Raw genomic sequence first — 14,416 nt, 5'->3', positions numbered from 1 at the left:
GCTCTTTCCATCCAAAGCGAAGATGATGTCACTCATTTAAGCAGAGTGAAACCGAACAGATGGTGTTGCTTGGTTTATTGAACAACGCCGTCCTTGTCCTCGAGGCTTTTGACCTTGTTCTGTACTTGTAGTAAAGTCTGCTTACTTTACAAGCAGTTGCTGCAGCTCGCTCTTTCGGCTCTCTGGGCTTGCTGTGATATGAATTATTGGCGTCTCGCTATCAGCTGGACACAGCTGATTACATGCACTCAGAACTCTGTGGAAGAGTTGGCCTCTTCCCAAACACCTCTTGCTTTAGAAGTGATGCCCCTTGTATTTTCAGGTGAATAAGACTGTCCTATACATGCTAAAGATTGTCATCTTGCTTTCAAATCCTGTCCTGAACTGGTTTTCTTGGCACCCTCCTGCAGTGTCTTTAGCATTGTCAGCACAGCTCCTTGTCTACTCTGACAGCTAGCTGTGGTGGAAAAAGCTGCCTGTGGAGCTCTTGGTTTAATATGAGCCAATGTAGTGCTGAACCAAGCAGCAGCCATAAACTCCTGAGAAGTCCGAAGCCTTTCTTCACTGGAAAACTGATAGGAACGTCTCATGTTTCTGAATGAACAGTCTCTAACGCAGTGATGCTCATTCCCATGGTGCTTTTGGCTTTGCAGCTCCTCTTGAGTACATCGCTCTGGTTTGTAACAAAGCCTGATGGCTCTTCGTCTTAGCACACACTCTGCTTAGTTAGAAGTCTGGAAAGCCAAACGCATTTTGAGCAGGGAGTACGCGTTTCTGGATACGTGACTGTATGCGTTACTTGTGCTTCCCCTGCCTTCCACGCTGTGAGATGCAAGAGCGCTCTGCCCTGTGAATAGGGAGCGTGAGACCTTGGCCGTCTGAACAGGGATAAAACACCTTACCAGAAATAAACCCCTACCGGTCAGCATTTGTCCTGAATCTGAATTCCCCACCACAGGGGAGGCCTCACATGACAGCGTTGCCTTGCCGAGTGTTTTTCCCAATCTTTCCCCTTCTCTTTGCAGGTGGCAGGCCTGACCCTGCTGGCAGTGGGTGTTTACTCTGCCAAGAATGCCACGGCAGTAGCAGGGCGGTACATCGAAGCCCGTCTGGGCAAACCCTCCCTGGTGAGAGAAACCTCGCGCATTACTGTGCTGGAGGCGCTGAAGCACCCTATCAAGGTAAAGTTTAGCTTTGGTTTTTGTCTTGTGCTCAGCCACGAGGATGCAAAACTCCTTTTGCAGCTCTTTGTGTCGGGCAGGGAGCTGTCAAGGGGTCTGTTAGGGCATAGATGGACTGAGCTCACTGTCATCTCGGTTTTGTCCAGGTCAGTTGTCGAAACTGCGGTTGATTTCTACGGGTCAGTAATTGAATTTGTCCTCTCTAGGTTGGTAAGCGTCTTACCAGCAAGGCTCAGGATGCCCTTGAAGGAGTTGTTCTCAGTGTGAGTACTCTGTTTTGCTGTCTTGCTCTGTGACAGATGACTTTGGAATCTAAATAAGAATGACTGTTTCCCTCCACTCACTTCAAAAGCTGTAATTCCAGTAATTATGGAGACAGAACGCCCTTGGGGCACTGAGACCGTAAATAAGCTCCGGTGTTCAGTGTGACATGCATTAAGCACTCTGTTCACCTCTTTTCCTCTGTGCAAAGCAGTTGGAAGTCTTGGTTCAGCCCTTGCCCTCCTGCCGTTTTTCTCTGTAGTCAGCATGTTAATATGCAGAGTTCTGCTCGTCTCATCCGATCTGTTAAGGATTACTGAACCCGCATCTGCTGCGAGGCCGAGAAGCCAAAGCAGCGTATGCGTTGGCCCATCTCGTGATGGTTCTTAACTTGGTAATTAGGGCTGCTTCTGTGTAGTTCTGAATTTCAATCCCGGTTATCAGGCAAATTTAAGTGCTGCTTCAAGCTGCTGAGAGAAAACGCTCCTGCAGGAGTAGCTTCCTCCCAGCACCTCTACAAATGCAGCAATAAGTATGAACGTGAATGTTTATGGCTTATATGAAAGAACTAGTGCTGCAGGGTTGCTTATGTTTTGACATAACCTTCCTGAGGCATCGAACAGGAGTGAATATTTAGGTTCTTTTAAAAAAGGACCGTAGCCAAGTGGACGGAACTTTAGATTGGGTAAATCCCGACACAGAAAAGGAAATGACCCTCATCTGAAGTTAATAAGCAGCTGAAGTTAAAAGCTTGAGGCTGTAAGAGCGCTGCCGTCTTCTTGCTGATCCTGTGAAGCTGGTAGATGCAGGTCTCCTGGTACTTTCGGTTTAAGTTTAACCCTTTTCTTGCAGCCACAGCTAGAAGCACGTGTGAGAGACATTGCCATAGCAACCAGAAATACAAAAAAGAACAAAAGCCTATACAGGAATATCCTTATGTACGGTCCGCCTGGCACTGGAAAGACGCTCTTTGCCAAGGTAAAACCCTGCCAAGATTCTGTCTGACAACCTGCCTGTTGTAGGGTGCTCTGAAAACTTCAGGATCTAAGAAATTTATTGCTGTAGTATTGCATAAACATTGTGTTCTTGTGTCTGTGTTGGGAAGGGAGGGGAGGGGAGGGCTTCCAGCCTGCTTCAGCTCTAAATTAGTGCAGTCACTTAGATTCCAGTGCTGCACGTAGGCAGAAGAGCCCTTCCATCTGGAAAAACGCTTGTGAAACCACAGCAGCAGCCTGCTCTCTCATTTCCACCTCTGTTCATTTCATGCACTTGTCCTAGTAGGATCTCTCCTGCTGTCGTTTACTAATCCCAGAGCAGAGATACGTGTGGTTTCACTGTGCGCATGCGCTACCCGGATGGTTTTTGCATGGATTTGAGTCACGATTTGATTTTTTTTGACTTGCTCTTCAGTGCTTGTCCACTAGGCCTGAGGTTTCTTGTACTGTTTAATAGTGGCAGATGTGATATGCTGATGCAAATTGAATATTTTTTTTCCTCTATCAGTACATTAAACCTGTATCCCAGTAGTTTTTTGCTGCCTGCTCTGACAGTCTGCCACCAAGAAGGGACAGGTCTAGGAAACGTTTATAAGAGTTTAAGGAGTGAAGTGACTAAAGAACTATTCTCCTCTCTAAGTGCATATTTCCCCCCTGCAGATAAGCACGCTGGTAGGACTAAACTACTTTTATTTCCCTCCTCATCTTCCATGGTCTTGCAGTGATGGAGTGTGCTTCACTCGCTATGTTTCCTTCCAGAAACTGGCGGTGCACTCAGGCATGGACTATGCCATCATGACCGGTGGCGATGTTGCCCCCATGGGGCGGGAAGGGGTTACTGCCATGCATAAACTCTTCGACTGGGCAAACACCAGTAGGAGAGGGTAAGTAGAGGTTCCTCTGAATCCTCAGTTTGGTTTCATGCTGAGAGAAACTCACTGCAGCGGTGTAGTTCAGACCCCTCATCTCTGTGTGTTGCACAGATGAGGTAGCACTGCCCAGACATAACACCTCCTCAAGTTTTCCTAGAATGGATGAATTCTTGCTGCTTAGTAACAGTTAAAAGGCTGAAAGCTTTTGTTCTTCTCCCTCAAACACTTCTCGTTTACTTCACGTTTTCCGTAGCTTGACTCTGTGCTGATCTCACCGGGCAGGTGGGGAGACACTGCCTGCTAAAAGGCTGCGACACCTTTCTCGGAGTGATTAGTTTTCTGACTGTAGGTAGAAGACTTTGCACAAGTGGAGGTGCAACTTCAACAACAGGTGTTCGCACTCTCTGGCTGTTGTGTTCCCTGTTGTGATTGCTCAGATTTTAGACTCTGGTAGTGTTTGGATGCAGCTTCTGCTTGAGACTCAAAAATAAACAAGAAGTAGGGAATTATAAGAAAGAAGGGGGGCTAAGGGGGAGAGAGATGCTAAAGGCACTTACATTAGATAGGTGTAAAAGTCACAAGCTGCTGCGCTTTTTCAGCCACCTTTTAAAAGCAAACTTCTATCTGCGTGTTGAGGCTAAATCTTGTAAGAGTGTGTAGTTAATTTCTTCGTGAGTGTGAAAATGGAATTACGCAGCCTAGAAGTAGCTGAGAAGTTGCTTGTCCAGCCAAGATATTAAAATTTGGTAGAGAACTTGCAGCAGGCATCAGTTCGGGGTTTGTGCTGTTTTGATCACAGATCTTCTGTAAATGTGGCTAACTGGTGATTTACGTGTTCTTTGATTGCTTTGGACGGACATTATCTTGCAGTGTCTGTTTTAATCCTTGCCTCATTCATCATCTAAATGTTTTTTTCTAAAGGAGAAATAGAAAAAGGGCAGAGTAAATGTCCTAACAATTTAAACCTCTTCAAGTTCCTCCTGCGCTGAGGACTCTAGAAAGAAAGGTGTAAGAATTCGAGTGAGCTTAGAAAAAAACATCCTTGGAAGGGATGTGAGGCTGCTCAACTGGGTGAAGACTTCTGGGTGCTTCCAGTAAAGAATTCCTTTCACAGCACTGCCTGGGTCTGAATTTATTCTCTCCTGATTAAAAACTTCTGTGCGTTTGAATTTCATGCGGTTCAGATAGCCGTCTGATCAAAGTCGCGATCAAAGGTTCCGTGTGTCCACCTACGTCAATATTCTAACCACCAGTAACGCTGCAGTGATGAGGCAGATTTTATTCTGCATATCCAACATTAGCTGTTATTAGCAACGTTGCCTTTATTAGCGGAAAGTCGTTGTGATAGAAGACACTTCTCTGCAGAGAATATTTTCAGAAAAGCTAGAGTTCAGTAAAAGATGTTAATAGGCCCTGAAATCCCTTGAAGGAAAGCTGGTTTTGAAGCTAGGCAAGAAGGTAATACAAGCTGTGACAGCTTTATGAGCAACTTGCTTCTGTTATTGATAAACACCCTCATACACTTTGCCTCTTGGGAGGAGCACTGCCCTTGGGTTAGAAGTGAATTTATTTTTGTGAATTATTCATTGACTGTATTAATTCACTTCTCCACAGGTAGTAAAACCATTACGTTATTGCTAGTGTGGTTTGGAAAGGAAAAACCTAACAAAGCAAGCTGCAGGGGAGGACTCAGGTTTGAGGTTTTCAGAATGCTATAAGGAAGAAAAATGGCAGGAAGATGCCATTGTCACCAAGAAGTCTCGTATGCTTGTGCACCTGTCTTCTACCTCTGCACACATTCCTCTAAATAAAGAGGGAATGCAAAAATAAGCACTCACAAAATCTTGGGGAGCAGGTCTGGATTTTGAAGATCTACTCCAGCTTGGCAGCAACGTACCAGCGCTGCTAGACACAAGCCTGTTGCCAAACCATGACCAGGAAAACTCCCGATTCTGTTTAACATCCTGGAGGAGGTTAAGGTCGTGTGCCCTAGAACTGCTTCTGTTAAGTCTGCTGCTGAACAGCAGGAGACGAATCTTCCAGAGGCAAATTTATGGCCTAAGGTGTCTTAAGTTAACATCCTGGAGGAGGTTAAGGTCGTGTGCCCTAGAACTGCTTCTGTTAAGTCTGCTGCTGAACAGCAGGAGATGAATCTTCCAGAGGCAAATTTATGGCCTAAGGTGTCTTAAGCTGCTGCCTCTTTCTTAACGGCGGCCGGGCCGGGTGCATGCAGTGGCAAAGCTGCGCTAGCTCAGCTGAGAAACGGTGCCTTAAACGGATTTGCTTGTGTGACCCTTCGGGCTTGGAGCTGGTCATGGCTCGGGATGCCTGGTAGTGGGGCAGGAGAATCCTTGAGCCTCACTTACCTGTCTCCTGTTACTGTGTAGTGCTTTCCTTTTACAGCCTCTTGCTCTTCGTGGATGAGGCAGATGCATTTCTGCGGAAGAGAGCAACAGTAAGTACTTTCTCTCTGCCCATTATCTATGTGTGCTGCAGTTAGTCAGCCAACAGCCTCCACGTTTAACCTGATTAACTGGCTCCAACAAGCAAAAGATTAAAACTGGCAGATGCCTTTGCTACTCACCTAAGTGAAGCAGAGACAAGAAATTAGCACCTTGCGAGTGAGTGGAATGAGCATCTCAAGACTGGCTTGAGAATCCTTCCTGCAAAAGATGGGTGATACGGTCGGGCTGGAGGTTTTGCAGGTGACTGGGCAGTAGAAAAGAAAGAGGCATGTCTTGAAAACAAGAGGAGATTGTTCACGCTGCAGAGCTGGTGCCCTGCAGGGTTTGATTTTTGTCCAAACAGATACTTATCTTGGGAGGTTTTCAAAACAGAACTACTTTTCGCTACATTAACAAGGCTACTCTAGCATCTTTCCCGTACAAATGATTTGTGCTTTCCAAGTCAGTCACCATATTGCACATTGACTCTGGACCTGCTGCCTGAGCCCCAAGAGCTATTTACAGAGCTATCCCTGGCAGATTATTTGGAATGTGTAAGCGAATTCAGTGCTGTGGCTTATTTTCCTGTAAGTATCCTGTTAGACTTCCCAGCTAAACCAGTGTTCGGCAGGAAAAGCCACTTGGGCCAGTGGGTAGAGCTTTAGATTTGAAATCAAGCGAATCACGGAATGACTGTCTTCTGGAAGCTTTAGTTCCTCACCTTCTTCCTGGGTGATCCTTTTTTTTTCCCCAAGGTATTACAGTGCTTTGGATTCTACTGTAATGCAAATGCTTGACAGTGACAGAACTCATTTTGTCAGTGCTGCTTACAGCTGTGACCTGTCCTAGGTCCCCAAGCAGCTCATCTTCCTTTGGATTTCATCTTTGCAGGAGAAAATCAGTGAAGATCTCAGAGCAACTCTAAACGCATTCTTGCACAGAACAGGGCAGCACAGCAACAAGTACGTACCCGCTTTCCGCCCTTACAGCAGCTGCTATTTCCCTGGATCAAGGGAAACCTCTAAAGGGTCTGTGGTGTGCAAATGGCAGTTGGAAATGTATGATCTGTGCTACTGAGAACCCAGAGACTTCTGCAGAAAATATCCCCTTATTCTTCAGCCAGGATGAGTTGAGGCAGTGCTCTGCAGCAGTTTGAGGTTTCAGTAATGCATTGGCTTTTGGTTGGGCAGCCATTCGTACCTTCAGAGCAGCACTGAGACAGCCCCTCATGAGTCTAGGGTGCTGTGCAGCTAGCAGCTTGAATTCAATTCCCCAAACTGGGATTTAAACTGGAGATACGTTTGTGACAGAGAGCATCTCCCCATGTTCCAAGGTTTCAGACTTAGAGGTCTCTGGGAGGTTGTACTGGTGCTAAGCGTTTGTGATATTCCTAACTGGAGGGAGATTGTGGGTGAAGAGAGAAATTCAGCTTCTGTGGCAAGGACAGGCTGGGGCAGGCTGCTGTTGGAAGGCTGAGTACCGAGCCAAACACATTGCAGTTCTAAACAGCTCAGTCTGCACTGCATTTCTGCGTGTCGCTTGAGACGCTGTTACAAAGCTGTTTCTATGGACTCTGCAGACGTTAGCAGGTGATCAAGTGTCTTTGATGCTGCCCATGGCAGTTCCCAGTGTCCAGACTGGTCCATTGATTTTTATTTTTATGGGTTTTTCAGTCTTTCTTGTTTTATGCTACCAGGTTTATGCTTGTTTTAGCAAGCAACCAGCCTGAGCAATTTGATTGGGCTATCAACGACCGAATAGATGAAATGGTGAACTTTGATCTGCCCCAGCTAGAAGAACGGGAGCGGCTTGTGCGAATGTATTTCGATAGGCACGTCCTGAAGCCAGCCACAGAGGGCAAACAGTGAGTATCCCTGCAGAACTCTCCCACGCTGCTGCATTATCTTTCTCTTACTGTTTTTCTTCATCTCCTTTTCTGTGTCTTCTGTCACACTGGCTATAAAGCCACTTTAAACAGGAAGTACAGGAAGAGTTGGAGAGATGCCTCTTGCTATCCTGTTGCTGGGTGAGATGCCATCCTAGAATTTCATACCATTGTTTGTTGTGTTCTTAAAATCTAGGAGACTGGTTACTGCCCTGGGGGCAATAATGCAAGTAGGGACAGTGTTGGAACTCCTCATATCCAAGCGCTTGGCTTGACAGGGACAAATCAGACCAAGGGACTTGTTTCTTTGTGCCACTAAATTGGGCTTTCTGGTCCCAGGAGAACAGCTTTTGTACTCAGGGCAGATCTTTCTAGTGATCGGATCTCTGATTTCATTGCGAGTCGCTTTTTCCAAAGCCCACCCGTGACTCCCTCACCCTCCTGTCCTGTCATGTGGCTACACGTAAACTAACCCTTGTTCTGCTTCTCAGACGTTTGAAGCTGGCCCAGTTTGACTATGGGAAAAAGTGCTCAGAGATTGCCAGGTTGACAGAGGGCATGTCTGGCCGAGAGATCTCTCAGCTTGCTGTGGCCTGGCAGGTAAGGAGGGCTTTTATCTCTGGGCTTCTTGGTTTGTTTTAACCTCTCTGAAGTGTTTTGATGATGGTCTCGGATCTTGTCACACTGTGGAGGTTTCACTGTGTCCATACGGGCTCTGGGGTGGCTGTCAGAATATCAACACAATTCCTCGTCTCACAAATAGGGACATTTTTTATAATCACTAGTGGGAAATCCATTTTTGTGGGCTTCTGATTTGGAAAAAAGACCCAGGGCGTTTGTCTTAAACAGAGAGACTGATGGGGGCGAAAAACCAGACCACTAACTGTGTAGAATCTCTTGATTTCTCCTCCTTTAGAAGAGAACCTCCTTACCCATGTATGTGAAAGGCTTTGCTGCCGGGCATTTCCTGTAATAAAAAGTTGTGATAAATGATCCTTTGCTTTTTATCAGCTTTGCTTTTTATCACCCCTTAGCTCCTGGCTCGTCATTACTTCCTGGGAATGACCTCAGCTTTTATCATTTATCTTGAAGGAAAGGAAAGGTGGGGGGGCTAATTCCTTAGTGTTGTTGCCCTGCTCACTTTTTAAAGTGTACCTTATAATGCCAGAACTGTTAACAAGGCTCTATGTAAAATTGCAGCGGGAGGTTGTGTTCCTCTCTTCTGCCATAAAACAGTCAAAGGGCTTTATATAAAGAAAAAAAATATGCAGGAGAGGGAGGGCAAAAAGATGTGAGTTGTTCTGATGTAGAAGCTGCAAGAAGCTCAATCTGTGTCAAAATCAAAGTTGCTGGTGTTCCGGAGCAAGGGACTTCATATCTCATCTCTGCTGATTGAGAAAGGAAGCGTGATGTGTCGTGGGTCAGTGTTAAAATAGCCCAGGGTTTTTGCAGCTGGTGGCTAGGCACGTGGACCGCTTTCCCCAGGAGACGGCTGGGTGGATACAGTCCACTAGCGGGGTGTGAGGGCATCCGAAAAGGGCTGAGACTGCTGCGTTAAAGCCTGCCCTGGCAGCTGCCTGCCGGAGCTGTTGGTCCCAGCTGCTACCGTAGGGTTCTTTCTCAGTCATTGGGTCAAGGGAGCTGGAGCTGTAACTGCCTGGAGCTCGGCCAGAGCTCTGCAGAGGGCTGTGTTTATGGCAGGTCTGGCCCACCGACTTTTGACCGCGACAAGAGCTGGTACCGCCTGCCTTTGGTTTTGCCTGTGTGACGTATCAGGGCTGCGGCGCTTCCGTGGCTGTGGTTGGAAGCCTCTCTGGCAGCAGCTGCTGTTGCAAGTACTCTTAACCCAAGCTGATCCCTGGAAAGGTGTTGGTGTTGGGGGGCCTGGGTCACTGCTAAGAGACGGCTCGTTAGAGGAACCTTTGTAGCCGTTACAACCCTCTCTCCTGTCAGGGAGGGATTAAGGCTGCAGTTTGATGAGCGTTTCTGGCAGCGTTAGTCCTGCCTCACATTCCTGCCTTTCTGCTATCCTTCCCGTTGCACCATGGCTGTTCTATGAACTGGGTCAGGGAGCTGATCAGGATTAAAAATAGCTTGGCAAGACGAGTTAACTGCATCGCTACACTGATGTCCTGGCATATCTGAGGAGGTGGGGCTCTATGAACCAGCATGACTGGCTCAAGAAAATGCTTATCAGACTGCCCTCAGCTGGGTGCCGCAGCCCTGGGGTGGCTGTATACCACAGATAGGACCGGTAACCCATGAACTCTTGCTCTTTTAAGCCAACTTGTTTGGACAACAGAGACAAACGTAGAGGGAGGAGAAAGGCATCCTTGGTGTATGCTACCTCAAGCTACCTCAAGCTGACTGAAACCTTGTTGCTTGCAATTCTAGTCCTAACCTCTATGTGGCAAAAGCTAATGAAATCACCCGTGAGGCACAGGTAGTGCTAGGGGCAGCAGTGATTGTGGCTGAGTCTGCATTGCTACTGCTGCTCCCGTTGCTGCATCTGCAGAAGTGCTGGAGGAGACGTGCAGGGGCACAGGAAGGTATTTGCCGTGGACTTGATGCAGTTATGAGATGCTGGGACCCTCATCAGCTCTGCTCAGCTGCCTGGGGTCATCTGCCATGGCCAGAGCTGAACCTCAGGGGTCATCTGGGGAAAGGTGAAGTTCGGAAGTGGTAGGAGGAGAAACCATCATAGCTGTTGGCTCCTACTGAGAGTAGCCTCGAAGGGCAGCGTGTGGCTGCTCCGCTGTCCTGTGGCCTCAGAACTGTTGCCCATGAAGATGTTTTTAGCGTGCTCTGCCAGTAGTGATTTAACAAAAACAGCTCAGGTAGAGTAGAAGCCCAAGCAATAGCTGCAGCTTTCATAGGTGTCGTTCCTCTACGAGCTGGGCTTGCAGTTGACTGGCTAGCATTTACATGAAGTTCTAGTCTTGTTGTTTCAGTCTGGCTCAGTTTGTCCTGAATTTACCAAACAGAAAAAATAAGACACAGAAAAGCAGAGGGTGTAACCTCTAGCGCTGGGAAAAATATTGCTGTCTGGCACAGCTAATAGTCTGCCTGCTCGAAATCCATTTCGATCTCCTCTGCAGGAGGCTGAGCACTCCCTTTTGTCCTTGTGCCTTTCCTTCCCCGTGTCTAATCCTTTATGAATATAGCATGAATTAGAGGCATTTACACTCGTAAAAATTCCCTTCAGATCTGTTTACAGTAATGTGCAGACTTTGTAGTTCTGCACCCTGTGCTTAAAGCCGTGGATAGGCTTTAGATAAGATGTTGAAAAAGCAGCCGTTCGCTATTCCAAGCTGTAGTATCTGGAAAATTGTTTTGGCAGCACTTCAGGAGGATTCCTGGGGGTTTTATGTCCCAGTGTTAACGAGAGAGGTGAGCTCCTGTCATTTCCTTGCCTTTTGTGCCACTGATTAAATACCTTTTTGCTCCCCGAACCTTGTTTATTTTTAAAAAATAAAAATCATCAGCCTGACCAAGTTATGGGAAGAATTTAATGTTGCTGCAGGGCATTGTAAGTAAGTGGGGCGGGTGGGGTGGTGCTTGTGATTTGGGGTTTTTTGGAGCAGGCTATTTCCATCCTAAATGGAAAGGACCCAGGTTAGTTTGGCCAAGCTAAAATAAACCGTGGGTTTGTGTTGAGACAAATCATTAGGTCATTGAGGCTGGGCTTGTCACTGTGCTCCATCCCTCCCCTTCCTCCCCAGATACTTTGTTTTCAGATTATTTCATGATTGGATTTGAGTTAAAAACGTGAATAGTCGCTCTGGAGAAAAGGGGTTAAAATTGGTCCGTGCGGGAGGCAGAGGTATGCATATAAATGAAGCTCAGTACCGTTTTGGTGTGTGTGCAAGCGACTCCCAGAAGGGACAGCTGCTTCTCCCATTTGCTTTCTTGACAGCTAGGGCCTGGGGCTTTCTATAAATAGAAAGTCATTGAGAAAATCAACGGAGCGTGAACTGCACAGCTTTGCAGGAGTTTCCACCCCTGAATTTATGGTGGATGCAGCGGCGGGGAGGAAGGAGAGGCATCCTCTCTGTTCTGTGGATGCACATCACACACTCCATTTTAAAGCACCAAATCCTCCTGGCTGGAGGGGTGCAATGACAACGGGGTGCTGCCTCCTTTCAGCCATAAGTCCACAGTCATGTCCTGCAAAAAAAAAAAACAAACCACCGTGAAAAGGGAGGTGAGTGAGTTGTGAGTCAGAGAGGACGCCTCGGCTGAACCCACCCCTTGTACGGCAGTGAGAGGAGACCGGTCGTGCTGTGGCTGTGTGCTGTGAGGGTTGTGGCAGTGGGCAGCTGCTCCTCTGGTGTGAGGGCAGGAACCGCCTCGCCGTGGGCAGGCTGCCTCCTGCTCTGGTGTCCAGCGCAGAGGACAAGTGCCGTAATGCAAAGTGAGTTCTGCACTTGCACTCCTTGCCTGCAGCCAGTGTTTACTCCGAGCTTGAAGGACGAGCGTTAGCTGAACTCTTCACTTCTGCCTTAAGGAAGGATTACAAAGGATTTGCACAGGGAAGGGGCTGTTTTGATGTTTCTTGCAGTAAAACCCAGCGCCTGCCAGCTCCACAGTTACCCGTGATTTGTGCAGCGAGACCTCGTGTGATCTAACCAGTTCCCCAGGAGAGGTGGGGAAGCAGGCTAGAGGAGCCTCAAAACCAGCTTGGGGAACCCTTGCTCACTTCTTGAAGTAATTATTGCTGCTGCGGGGAGGTAGCAGTGGTCTAACGGGCAGCTCTAATCCTGCTGTACTGGGCCAGTCCGTACTGTGACGGCACAGCCTAGCCTGGCGTTTGGCTCCTCTCCTACCTGCATCATTGGACAGTGGGTGCATAAAATGGTCACGCTGTGATTTCTCTCTATGATGCTTTTGCAGTAAACCTTGTTGCTTGGTATAATCGATGTTTTACACTGGGAATGATTTGTGGAGCCTATGTGTCATACCTCAGAAGCACACTTCAGGCTGTCATGAAAGCCAAAGCTTACGGTCCTGACTGGGACCTTGGGGAGGGCCCTGCAGACGGAAGGGTTGGCGTGTGACAAGCCATGATGCGATAGCTCTGAGGAAGGAGAGTGCTGTGGACAGAAGTTGGGGGCTATTTGGGGCAGGCAGCATGGATGTGAGAAGCTGGAGGGGGTCCCACCCTGACGAGTGTGGAGGTCCCTTGCTAGCATAGCTGTGCGAGGAACCGCGGTACGAGTCGCTCGCAGGAGCACTCGCATGGGGAGCAACCAGATTTAGAAACCTGTAGCCTGGAGTTGCTTTGTTACCGTGGAGATGGGTACAGCTCACAGCGTAAGAGCCTCCCCTTCCTCGGAGGGCACGGCTGCTGTGCTGTCACCCACAGAACGTCTGTCAGTGAAGTCCTCGCTGTCCGGCGTGTTTGGACAGAGGTGACAATGCTCTCGCTGCAGCCGAAGTGACGCACAGTCCTGTTGCCTCTGCGCTGCCGCGGGAATTCCGTGGGCTGTTTGACAGGGATATCGGTAGTTTCCAGCCCTTTCTGCAGGGAACTATGAACAAGTTTGTGCTGCCTGTCACAGCAGCAACAGGACCAAGCGTTAATTTACCAAGCCAAATTGGAGAGGCAGGAGTTGGGCTATGAAAGGAAGGGGGAGAAAACAAAGTGCCACAGGCAGGTGAGTAAGGGATGGGAGCTGACGCAGCACAGAGGAGGTGCAGGGGAGGTTCCGAGCAGAACACATGAGGAGAGCAAGATCAGTGCCCATTAGGCCTCATTTTAGAGGTGCCACGTGGCCCACGTTTACCCTGGTGCTAATGTTGGTTCTGCTGTGTAAGTGTTTAGAGCATTTTCTACTGTCTTGGATGGAGCAATTCAATCACTGTATGCACCTATTACCCTGTATTTTATTGGCTTCGTATGTGCAGCGCTCTTAAAGCAGGAGAGGAAATCTAAACAAGCCACGTGTGACTGCATCCTAACTGTGCTGGCCGCGTCCAGCACTCTCAGCCTTCTCTCTTCTGAATGCAAAGGTCTTGCCTCCCAGGAAATCCGGAGGCAGGCAGGCAAAGGCGCGTGTTGGTATCTCAGAGACAAAGATTTAAGTATAGCTGTGTGTTTCTCCGTGCTTGGGCAGTTGCTGTATTTCAGTCCCTGTACAGCTGTGCCAGGGAAAACCTTCTGATGACAATAGGTCGTGTTGCCCTCGGTGCCACCACTGACTTAGAACAAGACTGGATGTTGTGCTAGGTCTTGCGGGAGGAAACGCGCCTGGAGGAGAAAACAAAAGAGAGAAACCAGTCTCCCATCCTCGCTGATCCCGGGAACTGCCATCACTAACTTCTGCCTCTTCTGCCTTTGCCTCTGCAGGCTGCAGCGTATGCGTCCGAGGACGGTGTTCTTACAGAGGCCATGATCGACGCCCGGGTGGCTGACGCTGTGCAGCAGCACAAGCAGAAGATGGAGTGGCTGAAAACGGAGGGGACCGAAGCAAGCAAAGGGACTGGCAGAAACCCGCTCCTGCCTTTCCCCAAAGGAACACCAGTGTGAGAAGTCTGCGGGCTTCAGACCAGCACACGTGGGGAAGGGGGTATGGAAGGAGGCTGGGAGCATCCTTTGGGCTGGAGCATTTTTTGTGGTGGAATCGTGTTGAGAGAAATGTGTCCGTTGGTGCCAGGGAGGGGGGTAACTGCCTCCGTCTGCCTTCGATTTCCTGATTTTGAAGTGCGCCAGCAAACAAAATGGCTTAAATAAGGCAGAAGCAACTGCATTAAAGGACCCTCTTGCTAAAATACCACT

At 48.3% G+C, this 14,416-nt stretch overlaps 1 protein-coding gene across 1 annotated transcript in view; it reads left to right on the top strand.

Annotated features, from left to right (window-relative positions):
- LOC104492942 (ATPase family AAA domain-containing protein 3-like) overlaps nt 1-14,207 on the top strand; it is a 21,008-nt gene extending 6,801 nt beyond the window's left edge. Inside the window, exons 5-13 of the mRNA XM_010135552.1 lie at nt 1,026-1,181; nt 1,388-1,444; nt 2,295-2,420; nt 3,197-3,321; nt 5,713-5,764; nt 6,645-6,715; nt 7,450-7,617; nt 8,130-8,238; nt 13,988-14,207. Coding sequence (XP_010133854.1) covers nt 1,026-1,181; nt 1,388-1,444; nt 2,295-2,420; nt 3,197-3,321; nt 5,713-5,764; nt 6,645-6,715; nt 7,450-7,617; nt 8,130-8,238; nt 13,988-14,167 — 1,044 coding nt within the window. The 3' untranslated portion in view covers nt 14,168-14,207. The remainder of the gene's footprint in view (nt 1-1,025; nt 1,182-1,387; nt 1,445-2,294; nt 2,421-3,196; nt 3,322-5,712; nt 5,765-6,644; nt 6,716-7,449; nt 7,618-8,129; nt 8,239-13,987) is intronic.
- Nucleotides 14,208-14,416: the final 209 nt, after the last annotated feature.

The sequence above is a fragment of the Buceros rhinoceros genome, unplaced genomic scaffold (assembly GCF_000710305.1).
Source record: "Buceros rhinoceros silvestris isolate BGI_N320 unplaced genomic scaffold, ASM71030v1 scaffold440, whole genome shotgun sequence".
NCBI lineage: Eukaryota > Metazoa > Chordata > Aves > Bucerotiformes > Bucerotidae > Buceros > Buceros rhinoceros.
Note: the sequence above shows the minus strand (reverse complement) of the source record. Positions and strands in the feature narration are given on the sequence as shown.